Source organism: Poromitra crassiceps (genome assembly GCF_964638095.1).
Source record: "Poromitra crassiceps genome assembly, chromosome: 18".
Classification (NCBI taxonomy): Eukaryota; Metazoa; Chordata; class Actinopteri; order Beryciformes; family Melamphaidae; genus Poromitra; species Poromitra crassiceps.
In genome coordinates, this window is record NC_139636.1 from 19,722,032 (window position 1) to 19,742,398 (window position 20,367).

At 46.8% G+C, this 20,367-nt stretch overlaps 2 protein-coding genes and 1 pseudogene across 3 annotated transcripts in view; all 3 read left to right on the plus strand.

The window, feature by feature from the left end:
- cyb5r2 (cytochrome b5 reductase 2) overlaps positions 1-11,503 on the plus strand; it is a gene marked incomplete at its 5' end in the record, with an annotated part of 16,234 nt that extends 4,731 nt beyond the window's left edge. Inside the window, 5 exons of the mRNA XM_083654752.1 lie at positions 1-9; positions 450-533; positions 772-857; positions 9,418-9,517; positions 11,098-11,503. The exon at positions 1-9 is cut by the window's left edge and continues 121 nt beyond it. Of these exons, the coding sequence (XP_083510878.1) occupies positions 1-9; positions 450-533; positions 772-857; positions 9,418-9,517; positions 11,098-11,270 (452 nt within the window). The 3' untranslated portion in view covers positions 11,271-11,503. The remainder of the gene's footprint in view (positions 10-449; positions 534-771; positions 858-9,417; positions 9,518-11,097) is intronic.
- On the plus strand, positions 2,276-9,205 carry LOC310792423 (spectrin beta chain, non-erythrocytic 1 pseudogene; annotated as a pseudogene). The gene has a single exon. The product of its transcript is annotated as a spectrin beta chain, non-erythrocytic 1 pseudogene (transcript).
- A 2,250-nt stretch (positions 11,504-13,753) lies between the features above and the next one.
- Positions 13,754-19,923, plus strand: poglut3 (protein O-glucosyltransferase 3). Its single transcript, XM_083655194.1, has 6 exons — positions 13,754-14,010; positions 14,712-14,909; positions 15,386-15,669; positions 16,050-16,266; positions 17,599-17,795; positions 19,008-19,923. The coding sequence occupies exons 1-6, from the start codon at positions 13,773-13,775 to the stop codon at positions 19,449-19,451; spliced, it is 1,578 nt and encodes a 525-aa protein (XP_083511320.1). The 5' UTR covers positions 13,754-13,772; the 3' UTR covers positions 19,452-19,923.
- The last annotated feature ends 444 nt before the right edge of the window (positions 19,924-20,367 follow it).

The following is a 20,367-nucleotide window of genomic DNA, read 5'->3' on the forward strand; positions in this document are numbered from 1 at the left end:
AGGGGAATGGTATGATGTGTGTATTATAGATGTCATAATATACCTTTAATGTACCTAAAGTACCTTTGAAAAAATGGTGTCATACAGAAATGGAGGGAAATGGAAAAGAGAGCACTGCATTTATATCATACGACATGTCTTTGTCGATGCCATAATATTGTGGGTTGTGGCCAACAGATGGCAGTGTGGTATAAGGTTGTGTCAGAGCAGCTTTGCATGCCATAACAAAGTTAACTCTTCTCTTCTCTTCTCTTCTCTTCTCTTCTCTTCTCTTCTCTTCTCTTCTCTTCTCTTCTCTTCTCTTCTCTTCTCTTCTCTTCTCTTCTCTTTTCTTTTCTTCTCTTCCTTCTCCTCTCTTCTCTTCTCTTCTCTTCTCTTCTCTTCTCTTCTCTTCCTTCTCTTCTCTTCTCTTCTCTTCTCTTCTCTTCCTTCTCTTCTCTTCTCTTCAGGTAAATTCTCCATCCGACCTGACAAGAAGTCTGAGCCAAGGGTTCAGACATTTAGACACATTGGGATGATCGCCGGTGGAACAGGTAAATTTCTGTTAGACCCTCATGCATAATGCTGATGGTTATTGTAATGCGTGCATGCATTCAGAAGAACATCGCAGAAGCTCAGCAGGCTAAAAGTCTTTGAAGAATGAAACATCCCTGAAAAAGCCACAAGCTACTTTTTTTGTGTATAAACAGGATATTGTAATGGCAGAGCGTTTGAGAAGAGAAGTAGTTAAGTATACTTTACATCTCTATCTTCCATCTTTTACCATTACAGGTATCACTCCTATGCTGCAATTGATTCGCAGCATCAGCGCGGACCCTACTGACAACACCAAGTGCTCTCTCATATTTGCCAACCAGGTGAGTTCCACTTCAAGCACCATGTGGAAATGACAGGGATGTGATAAGATTCACAAACAAGTAAAATAAACCAGACAGAAGCGCAGGCTTGAAAAAATATAGATACTGTATTAATGAATTTTAAGAGAGTTTTTAGACATTTACACACATTTTTATGCCATTAGTATGCCGACGATAGCCGTGGCCGGAGGCATATGTTTTTGGGTTGTCCATCCGTATGTACAGGTACATAATAGCCTACTGCACATCTGTCTGAGGATCGTTAACGCGATATCTCAGGAAGGCCTTGATGGAATTTCTTCCAATTTGGCTCAAATGTCCACTTCGACTCAAGGATGAACTGATTCGATTTTGCTGGTCTAAGTTCAAGGTCACTGTGACCTCACAAACACTTCATGCTCGTTAACGCGATATCTCAGGAAAACCTTGACAGAATCTTCTTAGTTAAAATCGGCTAAGTGGGTGGTGTCTGTGAGCTCGGTATGGCGGTGTGGTTCAGTCACGATTGTGGTGTCATCAGTGATGATGTCATCAGTGATGTCACTTGAGCAATTGTGATGTCATCAGTGATGTCACCACCTGAGCAATTGTGATGTCATCAGTGATGTCACTCGAGCGATTACAATGTCATGGGAACAGAGGACAAGTGGCGCATCATCTCCAGAGGCGCTTGATTCCTAGAGTGTCATCAGTGATGTCACTCGAGCAATTACAATCTCATCAGTGATGTCGCTTGAGAAATTATGATGTCATCAGTGATGTCACTCGAGCAATTACAATCTCATCAGTGATGTCGCTTGAGAAATTATGATGTCATCAGTGATGTCACTCGAGCAATTGTGATGTCATCAGTGATGTCACTCGAGCAATTGTGATGTCATCAGTGATGTCACTCGAGCGACTGTGATGTCGTCGGTATACATTCAGGAGGTGTCTTGTCAACACCTGCCCAACCCAGGCAGAGAGGATTGGGGATTCAACTCCTGCAGTAAATGCACATCTGAACAGACGTCAATCCTGCAGTGTAGAGTCGCAGCACCTTCCTGGTGAGTCAGCCCATTGAGATATGGGGGGTATCCCTCCACCGTTCTACACCAGAGGCAACATTTTGTGTCATTCCCACACAGACCGACTGTATCTATGAGTGATGTCACTCGAGCGATTGTGATGTCATCAGTGAGTGATGTCATCAGTGAGAGATGCCATAACCCAATAAGATGTCATGATGTCATAATCTTATGATGTCATAATGTTATGATGTCATGTTGAGAGGACACAGCAGGCTTTGTTTACGCAGCCACCCGACCACGGCTGGTTCGCCTGCTCTGCTCTGCTCAAACAAATGTGCGAGTGCCTAAATGCCGGCTCAAAAGTTTGGAGACGAATATCGAATAGAGAGAGGTCCAGAAACTGAGGCCATGGAGTGGGAGCACAGGGACAGAGAACCCTGTTCGTCCCCAGCCACATTTGTTAATCAGGTGCGATACTCAAACATCCTGGAAGGAAGGTTCAAACAGCTGCAAGATGAGCGTGAGACAGTGGAGAAGAAGACCTTCACCAAGTGGGTGAACTCTCACTTGGGCCGTGTGACTTGTCGCATCGGAGACTTGTATACTGACCTGCGCGATGGCCGCATGCTCATCCGCCTGCTGGTAGTGCTCTCAGGGGAACAGCTGCCAAAGCCCACTAAGGGCTGCATGCGTATCCACTGCCTGGAGAATGTCGACAAAGCCCTGCTATTCCTTAAGGAGCAGAAGGTCCACCTGGAAAACATGGGTTCACACGACATTGTGGACGGGAATCATCGTCTCACCCTCGGTCTCATCTGGACTATTATTCTGCGCTTCCAGATCCAAGACATCAGTGTGGAGATGGAGGGCAACGAGAAAAAGATGGCTAAAGATGCCTTGCTGCTTTGGTGCCAGATGAAAACCGCTGGATACCCCCATGTTAACGTCCAGAACTTCACTACCAGCTGGAGAGATGGTCTGGCGTTCAATGCCATCGTGCACAAACACAGATCTGACCTGATTGAGTTTGACACCCTGAAACTATCCAATGCCCACTACAATCTCCAGAATGCTTTCAATGTGGCAGAGAAGGAGCTGGGCCTTACCAAGCTGCTGGAGCCTGAGCATGTCAACGTTGTCCAACCGGATGAGAAGTCCATCATCACCTACGTGGCGACCTACTACCATTACTTCTCCAAGATGAAGGCTCTGGCAGTGGAGGGCAAAAGAATTGGCAAAGTGCTGGACTATGCTATTGAGGCTGACCAGCTTGTACAGAACTATGAGACCCTGTACTCAGACCTGCTGCAGTGGATCGAGCAGACCATCCTGACACTCAATGATCGGCAGCTAGCAAACTCCCTGAGTGCTGTGCAGAACCAGCTCCAGGCTTTCAACTCCTACCGCACTGTGGAGAAACCCCCCAAATTCACAGAGAAGGGCAACCTAGAGGTTCTGCTCTTCACCATCCAGAGCAAGATGAGAGCTAACAACCAGAAAGTGTACATGCCAAGAGAAGGCAAACTCATCTCTGACATCAATAGGGCATGGGAACGTCTGGAAAAGGCAGAGCACGAACGCGAGCTGGCACTGAGGAATGAGTTGATTCGCCAAGAGAAGCTGGAGATGCTCGCTGCTCGCTTTAACCGCAAAGCTGCAATGAGGGAGACATGGCTGAGTGAGAACCAGAGGATGGTGTCTCAGGACAATTTTGGGACTGACCTGGGAGCCATGGAAGCCGCCACTCGTAAACACGAGGCCATTGAGACAGACATCGGAGCATATTGGGAGCGTGTGGGCGCAGTGGAGGCTTTTGCCAGGGAGCTGGAGGCAGAGTCATACCATGACATGCGACATGTACTCGCACGGAGGGATAACGTTCTTCGTCTCTGGGAGTACCTGAAAGAGCTCCTGGCTGCACGCAGAGAGCGCCTGAACTCCCACCGCGAACTCCAGAGGCTGCTGCAGGAGATGTGCTACATCATGGACTGGATGGGAGACATGAAGGGTCGTCTGCAGTCCCAGGACAGCGGAAAGCATTTGCACGACGTGTTGGACATGCTGCAGACGCACCAGCTGGTGGAGGCTGACATCTCAGCCCAAGCGGAGAGGGTCAAGGGAGTGCAGGGAGCCGCACAGCGCTTCACTTCCCATGAACAGGCCTATAAACCATGTGAACCAGCACTGGTGAACAAGAAGGTCGACCTGCTGGGCCGGGCCTACAAGGAGCTCGGCCAGCTTGCTGGGGAAAGCAGGGTGCGTCTGGAGGACTCACGGTGCCTGTGGCAGTTCCTATGGGAGCTTGGAGAGGAAGCAGCCTGGATCAGAGAGCAGGAGCAGATCCTGGCTGGTGGAGATTGTGGCCATGACCTTACCTCTGCCCTTCACCTGCTCAGTAAGCACGATGCTTTCACTGGTGAGATGGCAGCCCGCTATGGTCTTCTGGGTAACAGCATCGCTGCCGGGGAAGCTTTGGTTAACAAGGGACACTTTGGAGCTCCCGAGGTCACTGAGAGCATCCAAGACTTCCATGCTCAGTGGGCACATCTGGAAGAGACAACCCAGCTCAGAGAGCACAGACTTAAGGAAGCAGTGGCCTTGTTTCAAACGGATGCCAATGACATGGAGGCTTGGATCATGGAGATGCTTCATCAGGTGTCCAGTCAGGAGGTGGGCTATGATGAGTTCTCCACCCAGATGCTAGCTCGCAAGCAGCGGGAGGTGGAGGAGGAGATCCAGAGCCACCGACCCCTCATTTACTCCCTGCATGAGCAGACCCTCTCTCTGCCACAGGCACACTTACCCCAGGTGGATGGTCGTCTGCCTGCTATACAGCAATGCTATGAGGAGTTGAAGTCTCTGTCAGCTGCTCGGCACAAAGCTCTGGAAGGCGCTCTGGCTCTCTACCGCATGCTGAGTGAGGCTGGTGCCTGTCTGCTCTGGGTGAACGAGAAGGAGCAGTGGCTACATGGCATGGAGATCCCGACCAAACTGGAGGATTTGGAGGTGCTGCAGCAGAGGTTTGAGACACTGGAACCTGTGATGAACAACCTGGGCACTCGCGTCACTGATCTGAACCTGGTGGCCGAGCAGCTGTTAAGCTCTGACAACTGCAACAAAGACCAAATCAACCAGACACAAGACCAACTCGACAACAGATGGAAGGAGTTTCAACAGCTGGCTGGTCAAAAGAAGCTACTACTGGAGTCGGCCCTCAGCATCCAGAACTATCACCTGGAGTGTAATGAGATCCAAACTTGGATGAGAGAGAAGACCAAGGTTATTGAATCCACTCAGAGCTTGGGCAATGACCTGGCTGGAGTGATGGCACTGCAACGCAAGCTCACTGGCATGGAGAGGGACCTGGAGGCTATTCAGGGCAAGTTGGATGACCTGAGAAACAAAGCAGAAAAGCTGGCAAGGGAACATCCAGACCAGGTTGAGGAGATTCAAGCGCACTTGGCAGAGATCCAAGAGGTGTGGGAGGAGTTGAACGCCTCTATGAAGTGGCACAAGGAGTCGCTAGGTGAAGCCAGCAAGCTGCAGGGCTTCCTCGGGGATCTGGATGACTTCCAGTCCTGGCTGTCCCGCACCCAGACAGCTGAGGCCTCAGAGGACATTCCCACCTCTCTGCCTGAGTCCGAGAACCTGCTGGCCCAGCACGAGAGCATCAAGAATGAGGTGGATAACTACAAGGAGGACTATGAGAAGATGCGAGCGGTCGGTGAGGAGGTGACCCAAGGTCAAAAAGATGCCCAGCACATGTTCTTGGCCCAGAGGCTGCAGGCCCTGGACACTGGCTGGCATGAGTTGCATCGCACGTGTGAGAACCACCACAGCCTGTTGGCCGAAGCCTTTGATTTCCAGACCTTCTTGAGAGACGCAAAGCATGCAGAGGCCTTCCTCAACAGCCAGGAGTATGTGCTCTCACACACAGAGATGCCCACCAGCCTTCAGGGAGCGGAGGAGGCCATTAAGAAGTATGCAGACATCCTTACCACCACAGAGGCCAGTGAGGAGAAGATCACCAGAGTGGTGCAGGCCGGACACCGCCTCATTAATGAGGGCAACGCCAACTCTGAGAAGATCCAGGAAAAAGCTGACTCCATCCAGGAGAGGCATCAAAAGTACAAGCAGGTTGTAAATGAACTGCTGACGAAGCTCAAGGATAACTGTGAATTTCAGCACCTCCTTCAAGGTGGACAGGAGCTATCTTTGTGGATCAATGAGAAGATGCTGACAGCTCAGGACATGTCATACGACGAGACCAGAAACCTCCACAGCAAGTGCCAGAAACACCAGGCCTTCATGGCAGAGCTGGCCTCCAACAAAGACTGGCTGGACAATATTGATAAGGAGGGCCAGGCACTGGTGATGGAGAAGCCAGAGCTGCAGTCTGTGGTGGAGGAGAACATGGAGGGCCTGCAGCGACAGTGGGAAGAGCTGGAGGGCACCGCCAGCACCAAGGCCCAGTGCCTGTTTGATGCGAACAGGGCAGAGATCTTTACACAGAGCTGCTCAGCTCTGGAAGTCTGGTTGAAAAACCTGGACGGTCAGCTGCAGAGCGACGACTACGGCAAGGATTTGACTAGTGTCAACATCCTACTTAAGAAGCACCAGATGGTGGAGCACCAGCTGGAGGTGCGTGAGAAGGAGTTGCAGTCCCTGCAGTCTCAGGCCCTGTCCCTGTCCCAGGAGGATCCCAGCTTGGCCAAGGTAGACGCACAGCAGAGGCGTGCCACCTACAGCTTTGGCAAGCTTCAGGACCTTCTCAAACTGAGGAGAGAGCGCCTGCTTGCCTCCAAAGAAGCACATGAGTTCAACAGAGATCTGGAGGATGAAATTATCTGGGTGAAGGAGAGGATGCCGTTGGCGACCTCCACAGACCACGGAAAAGACCTGCCCACTGTGCAGCTGCTGATCAAGAAGAACCAGTCGTTGCAGAAGGAGATCCAGGGTCATCAACCTCGTATCGATGACATCCATAGACGAGACAAGACCCAGAACGAGGTGGATGGAGAGAGGCAGTCTGCACTCGAGGGCCGCCTGGTTGAGCTGAGGGACCTGTGGGCCCAGCTCATCGCCGAGACAGACGAGCGTCATGCCTGTCTCGTAGAGGCTAAACGCGCCCAGCAGTTCTACACTGACGCAGCTGAGGTTGAGGCCTGGATGGGAGAGCAGGAGCTATATGTGATGTCAGAGGAAAAAGCCACGGATGAGCAAAGCACATTCGTGATGGTGAAGAAGCATCAGAACCTGGAGCAGGCGCTCAAAGACCACGCCCAAACCATTCACCAGCTCGCCAACAGCAGCCACCTCATGGTCACCAGTGAACATCCAGAGAGTGAGAGAATCACCCTGCGGCAAGCTCAACTGGACAAGCTGTATGCACGTCTGAAAGACCTTGCCAAGGAGCATCTTGGGCAGCTTCAGGAGAGGCTGGGGTTGACCCAGTTGAAGCGGGAGGTGAATGATCTGGAACAGTGGATTGCTGAGAGGGAAGTGGTCGCCGACTCCCATGAACTGGTCCAGGACTATGAACACGTCACATTGCTGAGGGACAAGTTCCGGGAGTTTGCTCGTGACACTAGCACCATCGGCCAGGAGCGCGTGGATGGCGTGAATGGTCTGGCAGACGACCTCATCGAGTCCGGTCACCCTGAGAATACCAGCATGGCCGAGTGGAAGGATGGGCTGAATGAGGCCTGGGCCGACCTGCTGGAGCTGATCGACACACGCACGCAGATGCTAGCCACCTCCTACGAGCTGCACCGCTTCCACCAGGATGCCATGGAGGCGCTCGGCCGCATCCGCGAGAAGAGGGAGGCGCTGACCTCTGACCTGGGTTGTGACCTGAACACTGTCCAGCACCTACACAGACAGCACAACACCTTCGAGCATGACATCCAGACCATCAGCGGACAGGTGAACCAGATGCAGGATGAAGCAGCACGGCTACAGAAGGCCTATGCTGGGGAGAAGGCTGAGGAGATCTACCGGAGCGAACGTGCTGTGACTTCAGCCTGGGAGGGCCTCCTGGAGGCTGGCCAGGCCCGCAGGCTCCTCCTGCTGGACACCATGGAGAAGTTCCACTTCTTCAACATGGTGCGAGACCTCATGCTCTGGATGGATGGGGTCAACCTGCAGATTGATGCCCATGACAGCCCCAGGGATGTGTCCTCTGCAGGGTTGGTCATTGCTAATCACCAGTACATCAAGTCAGAGATTGAGACCAGGGCGGACAGCTTTACTGCCTGTATTTCTACGGGAAACCGTCTCATCAACAATAATCACTATGCAGCTGATGAGATCCAGGAAAAGCTGACCCAGCTCCAGGAAAAGAGGGACAAGATCAACAAGAAGTGGCAAGACAAGATGGGCCACTTAGAAATTGTGCTGGAGGTGTTGCAGTTTGGTCGGGATGCCTATGTGGCAGAGTCTTGGTTGGCAGGACAGGAGCCTCTGGTGCGAGCAGCAGAGCTGGGCTCAAACATGGATGAGGTAGAGAGCCTAATGAAGTGCCATGCGGCATTTGAGAAGCTCACTGCGGGCTGGGAAGAACGCTTTGTCCTGTTGGAAAAACTCACTACACTGGAGGAGCAGGGGCTGCAGAGGAGGCTGGAGAAGGAGGAGCGAGCACGGCAACCCCAGACGCCGCTAACAGTGAATGGAGTACACAGCGACAATGAGACATCACAGGGCTCCGAGTCAGAGTCTGTGAACGGCCCGGCCCAGGACAGTGGCCTGGCCTCCTCACCCCTCGACCCTTCCGCCATGTTACCCAGCCGGGGTGGACCCAACTCAGAGCCGGAAGCCATGGAGGGCATGCTCTGTCGAAAACAGGAGATGGAGTCCCACAGCAAAAAGGCCGCTACCAGGTCCTGGCAGAACGTGTACTGTGTCTTATCTAGGAAAGGAAGTCTCAGTTTCTACAAGGACAACAAGAGCGCTAGCAATGGAATTCCATACCATGGAGAGGTACCGATCAGCCTGGGAGAGGCTGTGTGCAAGGTAGCCCATGAATACAAGAAAAGGAAACATGTCTTCAAGCTCAGGATAGGAGACGGTAAAGAGTACCTGTTCCAAGCAAAGGATGAGCCGGAGATGACCTCCTGGATCCACTCCATCCACTGCTCCATTCCAGCAGGGGGGTCGGGAGACTCGCCCGGGGGCCCGCGGGGCCTAAACCGAGCCATTACCATGCCTCCCATGAGCCCCATCTCCCACGGCTCGGGCGACGCTGGAGGAGGCGTCACCATGCGCAATAAAGACGGCAAAGAGAAGGGTCGCGAGAAGAGGTTCAGCTTCTTTGGTAAGAAAAAACAAAACATTTGTTAAAGAAAAAACAAAACAAAACAAAACAAAAATTTATGGAAACATTTGTTGAAATTTCAGAAACTGAAGCAGGCAGAAAGGAAAGTATAGATTTTAGTATATATTTTAGTATATGTTTTGAGCCTGTGTTTTGGAAAGCCAGATGTTTCATGGTTAAAGAGTATTACATAAAATGGTAACTGCAAATGCTAAAAATGTCTCTTTTGTTCCCTTAGACGGAGAAGGACATCCTGCTGAGAGAGGAGCTGGAGGAGGTGAAGAATAATAATCCGGACAAAGTCAAGCTCTGGTTCACACTGGACAAACCTCCGCAGGGTAAGGCACTTGATGATCTCGCCAATAACCTCAACAACACATTATCTGCCTCCCTCAATTTACTGGCCCCTCTCAAAACAAAAACCTTCAATACCTCTGCACCCTTGTTCACACCTGAGCTCTGCAACAAACAAAAAGATATATTTTAGTTTCAATTTTTATAGAACATACAAACAAGACAAACAGACTCAGACACAGGAAAAGAAAGAATACATCATCGACATTCATCATTACAACTTGGTGCTATCAACTTATGTGCTTGCAAGAGACAATGTGCATGAGATCCCACGCAAGGGGTCCACGAGACACCACCCCTAACCTCAGTCACTTATAATTCTTAACCTTGTCAAAGTATGCCAAAAACGGGTCCCAGACAGTTGAGAACCTTTTGAACGAATTGGTTCTCAGGGACCTGAGTCTCCATCTGTAATACAGAAATCATGTCCATCAGCCACACCTGAAAAGAAGGTGAAGAGGAGGACTTCCATTCCTTCAGAATAAGTATTTTGGCAACAGTTGTCCCCGGTGTCAGAGATTGTTGCACAGCTGTAGGGAAGTTCAGAGAGGACTCCGAGCAGCCAAAGATGGCGAGTTCTGGTTCCGGCTGTAGGGTTATTTTGTAGGACTTGGAGTACCAGTCAAATATTTTGGCCCAAAATCCGGATAGTGAGGGGCAGAACCAAAAAGCATGAGACAGTGTACCCTCTGAGACCCGACGAGCTCTGCACATTTAAACAGACTGGCCACCAACTGGAACGACCCACCAAGAAAACATCGCTCACTGTCCAACACGAAGCTTACAAACTCCACCTCTCCACCTACAAAGATGCCCTCACTGCCGCAAAGTCTGCATAGTTCTCCTCCATCATCAGTGACATAACCGTAATCCCAAAACCCCCTTTTCCACCACGCACAGCCTCCTCAAGCCCCGTGCCCTTCTGCACCTCCACAACTGAACAATGCAACTCTTTCCTTCAAATTTTCAAATCAATCGCTGTCCCCTCTGTCTGACCGAGCAGCCCCTACCACGGACGCTCTCCTCTCCATCCCTCTTGACCTCCCTACCCCCCCATCGCCGCCTCTCCCGGTTCCTGTCGCCTGCCTCAGCCACTACCGGCCAAAACATGTAAAACGTGCAATTCGCCTTTTCTAATTTATGTAACTAAATAAAGAGCGTCTATCTATCCTATCCTGGTGTGCGCTGGAGAACTTTTTTATTCTCCATTATTTCATTTATAAGAAGTTAACACAATTAGAAAATGTAGAAGACTGACTGTTATTATCTCTCTGCCTACAATCATATCTTAACAGTAAAAACCCGAGGAATTATTTGGGAAATCCTACAATACAAAGCCAGGATAAGGAAAGGAGGCACCTCTTCGATGCCTATAAGTTTGTTGTGTAAATATGTCCCTAAGGCCTGTGTCAAAAAAGCAAGAATATTAAATGAGATTCCAGTCTGCATTTTGCTGTCTGTTCTGACAAATTATTAAAATATAGATTTTCAGTGTAAATCCAGCCGTGAGGAAGATCTTTCCTCTGGAAGCTGACTCTCTCTCTCTTTCTCTCTTCTCCTCCAGACTGGTGCTACAGTTCAGGGTTCGTGACCCATGACATGATCAAGGCCCAGCTTCCTCCTGCGTCCCGTGACGTCCTTATTGTCCTGTGTGGGCCTCCGCCCATGATCCAGTACGCCTGTCTTCCCAACCTGGACAAGTTGGGATACACAACAGACAACATCTTTGCATACTAGCATCCTGGCTAATTACAGTGGTGCTTTGCTTTCCCTGTACTTGGCATTGGTGGGACATCACATAAAAGAAACTCACTATGGTCCAATATCCCAAATTACAAACGAGTTTATGACCAAATCTACTTTCATCTTCAGAAATTATTCAAGCAGGAATAGATTTAGGATTGGCGAGTGCTGGGGCTAATATGGAATCAAAATGACCAGTTGTGAATACTCTGAAAAATTCTAGGGAAATGCCGACTTACAGTATGCAAACATAGTCATATTTTTACATAACAAATTCCTGCCAAACATTTTATACAACACAGATTTTTTTTTTAAGTGGTACTCTATTTTGTGTTGTAGACCTATTACTTTGAATATGCTGAATTAAAATTTTAAAACAACCATAATCCATGGAACTATCCAAATTGCATTTATTATTTGCAGTGTTTGCACTAGCTGGCCAATGGGTCTTATCGACTTACTTTCTTCACCCAGTCATCTTCACTTAGTCAGTCTCTATTGTTGTATTATGTTCACTGCCTTTATTCTATGTTAGTACAGTAGCTATTTCCTTTATTTCTTTATTACCTGTAACTTACTTGACATACTTTATATTCATAGGTATTTTCCGTCAATTGCTGCTGTGGCACCAAGGGGATCAATAAAGTGCTATTTTATTTTAGCTTATCTTAGACATCTCTTCTGGAGTCAATTTGCCTTTAGCAGTCAGAAACATTTGTTTTGTTATTGTTTCATAACAGCGATTCTCTCGGAGTCTCAGACAAGCGCCCGCAAATTCCATTGCATGCTCCATTTAAAATGGCACTACTTTTTCATACATGTAGCAGTCACTTGCCTTAGAAACAATGTTTTCTGTCAAAACAGGGTATTCGTGTTCTTGAATGTTGCATAGTTTTCAATGGGGGGGAAGTGATACAGCATAGTATCGCAATATTTGGTGTGGCAATATGTATTGTATTGCACGAATGCCAATTATCACAATATTTTATTATATAAATTGCCAGGTGCATGCAACATTTATGACAGGTTTTTATGACAGTGTTGGTCAGTCTGTCTACTTGACAATTTTGCTGCGATAAAAATGATTAAAGTGAGATGAACAGACGAAACCCGTACACAGCCAGAAGAACAAAAATTACAGGCTCTGGAATGACAAAAAACCCATGGTATTGAAAACTAGGCAACATTCAAGAACACGAATAGCCCCTTTTGACGGACAACAACCATGGGGTTTAAGGCAAGTCTACTGTTTTATTGTGATTGCTACATGTATGAAAAAGTAGGGCCTTGTTAAATGGTGCCTGCAGTGGAAATTGCTGTGGGTTAGCTGAGACAAGGATGAGGATCAGTTCTGAAGCTACTGCATGGTCCTGCTCTGAGGGGGGATGAAAGCTGAAGTATTTATCTCGTTGCATTGCAACGTTAGCCATTCCGGCAGCTTCAGACAAAAGCTGAAGAGCAGAATGATAATTTGGAATGTTCGAGTCTGCCTTGGGTCTGTCACCAAACAGAACAAGCACAGACTGCAATGGACAGTCAGGACTGCAGAAAAAAAATCATTGGTGCCAACCTGCCCTCCCTCCAGGACTTGTACTCCATAGAGTCAAAAAATGGGCAGGAAAGATCATCAAAGACCCATCTCACCCTGGACATGACCTGTTCGAACTGCTCCCCTCTGGTAGGTGGTAAATAGACTACCGTACACCAAAACAACCAGACATAAGAACAGTTTCTTCCCATAGGCCATCACTCTGATGAACACTTATAAGTCACATGATCACTTCATTCAAACACTTTGCTGTACACTTGAATCACTTTACCTGTTGCACATACCTCATGCACACACACACACACACACACACACACACACACACACACACACACACACTGCTTGAGTTTGATCATTTTGATTTGGAGAATGACTCGCGCTGTCTGTACGATCGACTCACTGTCTCAGTAGGGGCCCACAGGCCTGTTGGTGAGTCAGACTATAACAAATACAATACAAATAGTCTAACAGACACACACACACACACACACACACACACACACACACACACACACACACACACACACACACACACACACACACACACACACACACACACTACTCTAAGGTGAAACATGTTAACTGTGCAATAACTGTGCCTCAATAAGATCAAAACAGTTTTATTTTTTACCTGGTTGTAAACATGTTTATTTCTGCTGTAAGTTTGGGCATTTTAACATGGGGGTCTATGGGGAATTACTCGCTTTTGCAGCCAGCCTCAAATGGCCATTCGAGGAACTGCAGTTTTTGCACTTCCATGGTGGCTTCATTTGGGCGGAGGTTGCCGCTTCATAATTTCCGACGTCCCCTGAAGGCACCATCGGATAATGGGCGTGTCCGCTTCACAAAGCTCATCTTTGCGGTAAACATGTCGGCGCAGGAGTTGCATTCCCCCTGAAAAGTTCCTACGCTAGTCTGCAGGTTTAGCAGTTAACGGTTGCAGGAACATGGTGTGTAAACGTAGCTTTGCTTTAGCTCACCCGTTTGACAGACGCGTACTGTGTCGGTTTGTTGTTTTAGTTGCGTTCACCGGGACAAACTTTCCGCTTTGTTCCTCATCAGAAGTCAGCCCGGAGAGATGTCACGTCTGGGGTCCGGGGCTGCAGCCCGGGGCGGTGTTACCGGTCCGCTACTTCTACATCCAGGCGGTCAATTCAAAAGGAGAAAACCTGACTTTCTCACCAGGTAAACAGTTTAACACAGTATTACATGCTTTACCTGATTTCCGCATTAACTGAAGCAGAGCCCATGCCACTGTAGCCCCATGTTTTTCCCCGAGTTTTTCTTCGTGATCCAAAACTGATGGCATTATTTTTCAGACTTTTTTTTTTTTTTTACTTTCTTCCACCAACACCATTTTGTTAATATTCAATACAGCAACAAAATGTCAGCATGACCATAACCAATGACTCCTGTTAGAAAGGCCTAACGTTAATCTAGTACTCAATCAATGCATTGCCAGTGATTCTCAACTTTCATATGGACACATAATTGAGTCCACATTAAAGCCACAGACCCCTTTTGATGAGGGTTTGTCTCTCAAACCCAAATCTGACAATATTTTTTAATTGTCAGATTTTGTCCAGAATTCAATATTATCATGTAGGTAGAGAGATAACAGTGAAGTTATGATCAAAATAGTCATTCTTCTATTGTGTTAACGGCTTGGCTTGTAAATGCAATAATGGTGAAGTTGATCCATTTTCTGGGGACCCCCTCAAGGACCCCTGGTGGCCCTCGGAGTCAGACCCCACGTTGAGAACCACTGCTTTAGGGAGGGCACTGCCATTCATTAGCCCTGTAGCATGGATAGGATCCAACATGCACTGTATGTCTCTGGACTGGAGTGTCAGTCAGTGTGTCTTCACTGGTGCTGTTTGTTTCAGGTAAAGACACGTTTCAAGTGAAGGTGAGCACGCTGGCCCAGAAAGAGCATATCCGCCTGCATGTTCCTCCACCACTGGACAGAGGAGACGGCTCCTTCCTGGTGAGGTATCGCCTGTACGGCTCTGCGCTCAGCGGCTTAAAGGTCCAAGTGCTGCACCAGGATGCTGCTGTCGCCAAGTCGCCCTATAACCTACAAGGTATGCCTGTCTTCCTGTGTCATATCTTTAAAAGCCCTATAACCTACAAGGTATGCCTGTCTTCCTGTCTCATATCTTTAAAAGCCCTATACCCTACAAGGTATGCCTGTCTTCCTGTGTCATATCTTTAAAACCCCAGATTCGTTAAAGGTATGCACAGAGAGATGTGTGCTAAATCACCAAAATGACCAAATCACAGAGCTCTTACATTGAGGCTATTCACTAACTGTGTGTAAGCTGGCATGCATATTATGCATAATGTAAATTACAGTATGTAAATCTCATTATTTTGTAGGCCAGCAGGCCATTCAAATCATGATTGATTGTACCCAATTCATATTTCGTGGGAAATGTATAGGTATTTTAGTTCACATTTTTCAAACCTTTTGCTGTCATTTGAACCCACCAACATAAGTTGCCTTGTGCAGCTTCAAGCAAAAATCACTTAATTTATTGCTACTGTTACGAATGCTCAGGTCCGGTCTATCACGAATACTGTGACTGTCCTGAACCTGACGCCTCCACATGGGAGAGCATCATGCGGTGTCCCGCCGAGGAGCCTCAGGTCCTGGAGGACTTGAGTTCTTTCCCCAGCGTCGACCTGGAGCGCCTCCGACATGAAGTTCCCCAGAGGTTTGCCAACAGAGGAGGACTCATTCACTATGCTGTCATCGACAACCAGGTGTATCGCCGCTCCCTGGGGAAATACACTGACTTCAAGATGTTCTCAGATGAAATGGTGCTATCGCTAATACGCAAGGTAAAGAGGTGTGTGTGTGTGTGTGTGTGTGTGTGTGTCTCTGTGTGTGTGTGTGTGTGTGTGTGTCTGTGTCTCTCTGTGTGTGTGTGTGTGTGTGTGTGTGTGTGTGTCTCTGTGTCTCTCTCTGTGTGTGTGTGTGTGTGTGTGTGTGTGTGTGTGTGTGTGTGTGTGTGTGTGTGTTAGGGATGTAAATTTGAGTAAAATTGGATTATCCGTCCGACTAGTAGAGTAGTAAACGCCTTTACACACCAAACTCATGAATTTATGTAAGTTTAAAAAACAATATCTTCTGGTTCGCCTCCTCAGTTCCTTTCATTCATGTTTTGCCCCCACTCAACTTGTAAAACTTCAGTCATTAATCTCCGGATTTGCCGTTGCAGGTGAAGTTGCCCGATGTGGAGTTTTACATCAATGTGGGAGACTGGCCAATGGAGACGAGGAAGGCGGAGGCCAGTCCCGGGCCTGTGCCCATCTTGTCCTGGTGCGGCTCCGCAGACACCAGAGACATTGTCCTCCCCACGTACGACGTCACTCACTCCTCCATGGAGGCCATGAGAGGCGTGACCAATGACCTGCTGTCTGTCCAAGGCAATACAGGTAACCAACATAAGCAACACATAGGCCTTTCACGTTAACTACTGTTAGCACCGAAACGTTGTTTTCCCTATTTATCTTCTAATAAAGAGTTTACCAGTAAGGTCAGTGTCTTGCGGGATTTTCTCTACTTCTAGGTCGATATATTGTCCCATAAATAATTGTGATAAATATAATTCTCATTTTAAGATTTTTTTTTGTCACTAATATAATGATAATATAATAGCATAATAATGCAAGTACACCGTTTCAAATGGCGATGAACTTTGAACTCTTAACCCTCTACACCCCAGTAGAATTCTAGAATGTTGCTGCAGTTCACTGGGAATTCCCATTTAAAACACCTTTCCAATCTTTCTCATTCCAAACAAACGGCTATATCTAAAAAACAAAATGACGGTTCTCGAGTAAGACGTTATCTTCACGGGGTTGTGTGTGTGTGTGTGTGTGTGTGTGTGTGTGTATGTGTGTAAACATGTCTTAGCATACTTTTTTCTTATGTAAACAAAGACAATTGGCAATTAATAATAATAGTAATAATAATGATAATAATTCATTTATTTTATATAGCGCTTTTCAATGACCCAAAGACGCTGACAATATGAGTACACAGAAAACATGTCTTGTTCTCCCACACCTTGTATTTAATGTTCTCGGTGACATAACCAGACTGGTGTTACCTCTTCTAAGCAGACTAAGAAGTCCTTTTAAAAGGAATACAAGCGTGGAGGAGTGGTGCGAGGTTTGGAACCTGACTAGACTACAGATAGGGAGGAGCAGTCTGGTGTACTGGGAACTGTCTATGGATCTATGTCAATTTATTATGATTATCTGGCACCTGCAGTTTCTATTAGGCACTGATTTGTGCCATGGGTTTCTACCTAATTGCCTTGTCCCTATTGGCTGATTATTTTCTCCTGTTGCCTATTTAAACAGGTCCTATTACTTTCTGTATCATATGCCACATGAAGGTCGGTTGACCGAAACCTCACATTTTGTTTAATAAAAGTCTTGCAACAGTGAAGTCAGTGTGCGGGGGTCTTCTGCCTCTTCGACGAGTACCAGTGTCTTGACTTTGATGCGTGCTGAGATGGGAAGCCAGTGAAGGGACTAATATTCCTCTTCACATGTTCTATTTTCGAATAATTTGTGAACATTTATAATTTTAACTGCTTCAAGTTCATGGTGAGTCATGGTGTTTTAGTTCACTGCATATCTAACCTTCCAAGTCTGTTTAAAAGTTGGCTTCAAGTAAGTGTCTTACTTGGTGTATCTCTGCAAGTGGGCCAAGCTCCAAATATTAATAATGTTAATATTTGGATTGCCGTCTTCCAGGGCCTCCATGGGTTGATAAAATGGAGCAGGCGTTTTTCCGTGGCCGGGACAGTCGGGAGGAGCGGCTTCACCTGGTCTCTCTGTCCAAGACACATCCAGAGCTGTTGGACGCAGGGATCACAGGCTGGTTCTTCTTCAGGCACAGGGAGAAAGAAGTGGGCAAAGCATCGCTTGTTGGATTCTTTGACTTCTTCAAGGTGAGGAAATATTTTGAATATTTACCAGCCGTTATTGTTTTCACCTTGTGAGTCTGTGTGTGTCATCAAGGCAAAATGGGGTCTTGGAGACGCCTTTTGTAGCGGGAACTCCCACAAAAGTGATTTTGAGATACTTTGCCAGGTGTTTATGTCTGTCCATGGACAGAATCTGTCCCCGCGATAGCATCACAACTGTGCAAGATGCAGTCACGAAACCTTACAGGTGTGTGTGTAGTTGACATCAAAATGAAGGCCGAGTTGGAAAATGGGTGTGATCCGAGCAAGGGGGGCGGCCCCCCCACAATAATTTCTGTATTTTTCAATCTGCACCCTATTTTCATAATTTTCTATATATGCAGATTTTTTTTTAAATTGGTGCAGTATTGACCAAGATCGCAGCCGCTTTGCCCGGATGCCCCCCGTGTCTCCGCAGCCACTAAGAGGTCCACTTAACAAGCTTATTTTTGCAATGGACACAGGCTCACATTGTTATTGTAACAGAGAGAGAAAAGATTAACGCTTGTATTTACCTTGTAGTAGCTTGTTCACCTCCTCTTTCTGCCTCCTGCTCCTCTCCGTCTCCATGCCTGGCTCTTCAGTTTGTATCCATAATATGGATACAGAAATGGATACAGTAACGCTATATGGATTCCATATAGCGTTAGCCTACTCCAGCTCAAATAAATACGTGCAGCCATCAAATTAAAATGCCTCGTCCATATTCTTGAAAACCGCAAAATATTCAGCCATAACCTCCAAAATACTTTAGCTACCCTTTCTGTTACATTACTCCAAGCGAAACATGGCAGCCCAACTGCAGCTGATTTTTTTAAATTCTCCTTTAACGTCACGGCTGGTGTGTTCCCTTTTATGCCATGACTCCGTATGTGGAACTCCTTGTGCATGTTAAAGCTACAACTTTTTGCCCTGGAGGCAAGAGGTGTATTTTTAGTCCCGCCCCCTGCTCCACCTCAATCGGTCAAGTTCCTGACCCGAACACCTGTCACTCATCTTAATGAGCTGTCTCTACTTTGAAACATCATCTAGCCTGAAAAATAAGAGTGCGAACCCAATATATTCCATTCTATTTATTTATTTATTTATTGTTATTTGAACATGACAAAACTTGTATATTGTAGCTTTAAATACATTTACACAATGTAATAACACTTAAAATTATTTTTTTAAATACTTTCCTCTCCCACTTTTTAGTACAAGTACCAAGTGAATGTGGATGGGACAGTGGCAGCATACAGGTTTCCTTACCTGATGCTGGGAAATAGTCTGGTCCTGAAGCAGGACTCTCCCTACTACGAGTTTTTCTACAGCCGACTGAGAGCGGGCACCCACTACCTCCCTGTGAAGAGAAGCCTGTCTGACCTTCTCGAGAAGATCAAATGGGCCAAAGGGAACGACGCTGAAGCACAGGAGATTGCAAAAGCAGGCCAGGCGCTTGTCAGAGAGCTGCTGCAACCAGCCAGACTGTACTGTTACTACTACAGAGTGCTGCAGCTGTACTCGCAGCGGCAGTCTGGCCGACCCACACGGCACCCAGACATGGAGCCGGTGCCTCAGCCGGACGACAACACTGCCCACTGTGCATGTCAGCGTGAAGGCCGGAGAGATGGACACACTGTGGAGAAGGATGAACTATGACGGACACTGTCTTTAGTTAATATGTCCTATGTTAAACATGTTAATATGTTCCTGCCAAGTCAGTGGTGAGGATACGTCCCAGTGCCTGCAAGAAAATGTGACTTATACTGTTATAGTCAGCAACCCCATTCCTGTTCTGGATTAATTTTGCAGAGTAGAGGTTGTTTTCACGACTGATTTTTCACTTTCCACAAACTTGAAATCCGTTTTAGTAAGAAATTAAATAAAAATATCCTTGCTATTTCAAAGACTTTTATCTCTGCATTGGTTGCATTACAATCTGACCAGCAAATGATACAAACCTGCAGGGGTTCACACTGTGAAAATAGGATTTCATGCTTTCTGTTGTTTTTGTACTTTATTCAAGCTCATGTTAGTCATGTAGGAAAACTGTGCCAATATAACTGCCATCGGATCTTTCAACTTCAAAGGTCATTGTTTAATTTATTCGCCATGTGTAAATGTTTTCATTCATTCTTTTATTCAACTATTGCCATTTTGAATGACAAGAATGGATCATTTCAATTTGTATTGCTTTTATATTCAAATAAAGATCTTAGTTGTTTTTTGACGGCTCACTGTAAAAACCTTATTTATTAACAGATAAAACCAAAAATAAATAAATGAAATAACACTTGTGCATGCAGCTAAAGTTGACATCCATTTTCATATTAAAAACAAAACTAACATGTGCTCATGAACGTGTATTTTGCATGTTGTAGAAGCTCTGTATAAATTGACATCGATCCCTTTCATCAACATATTTCTTACTACTCTGAATGGAATGTGAGACCTGTCAAACATTCATCATTTAGTTATTTTGAAGTAATACCAGTCTGTAATGCAAATGTAAAATAGTTTCACTATTCATAAGACGATAACCCACCATAGTTCAAGTTTGTTTAATCAAGAAAAG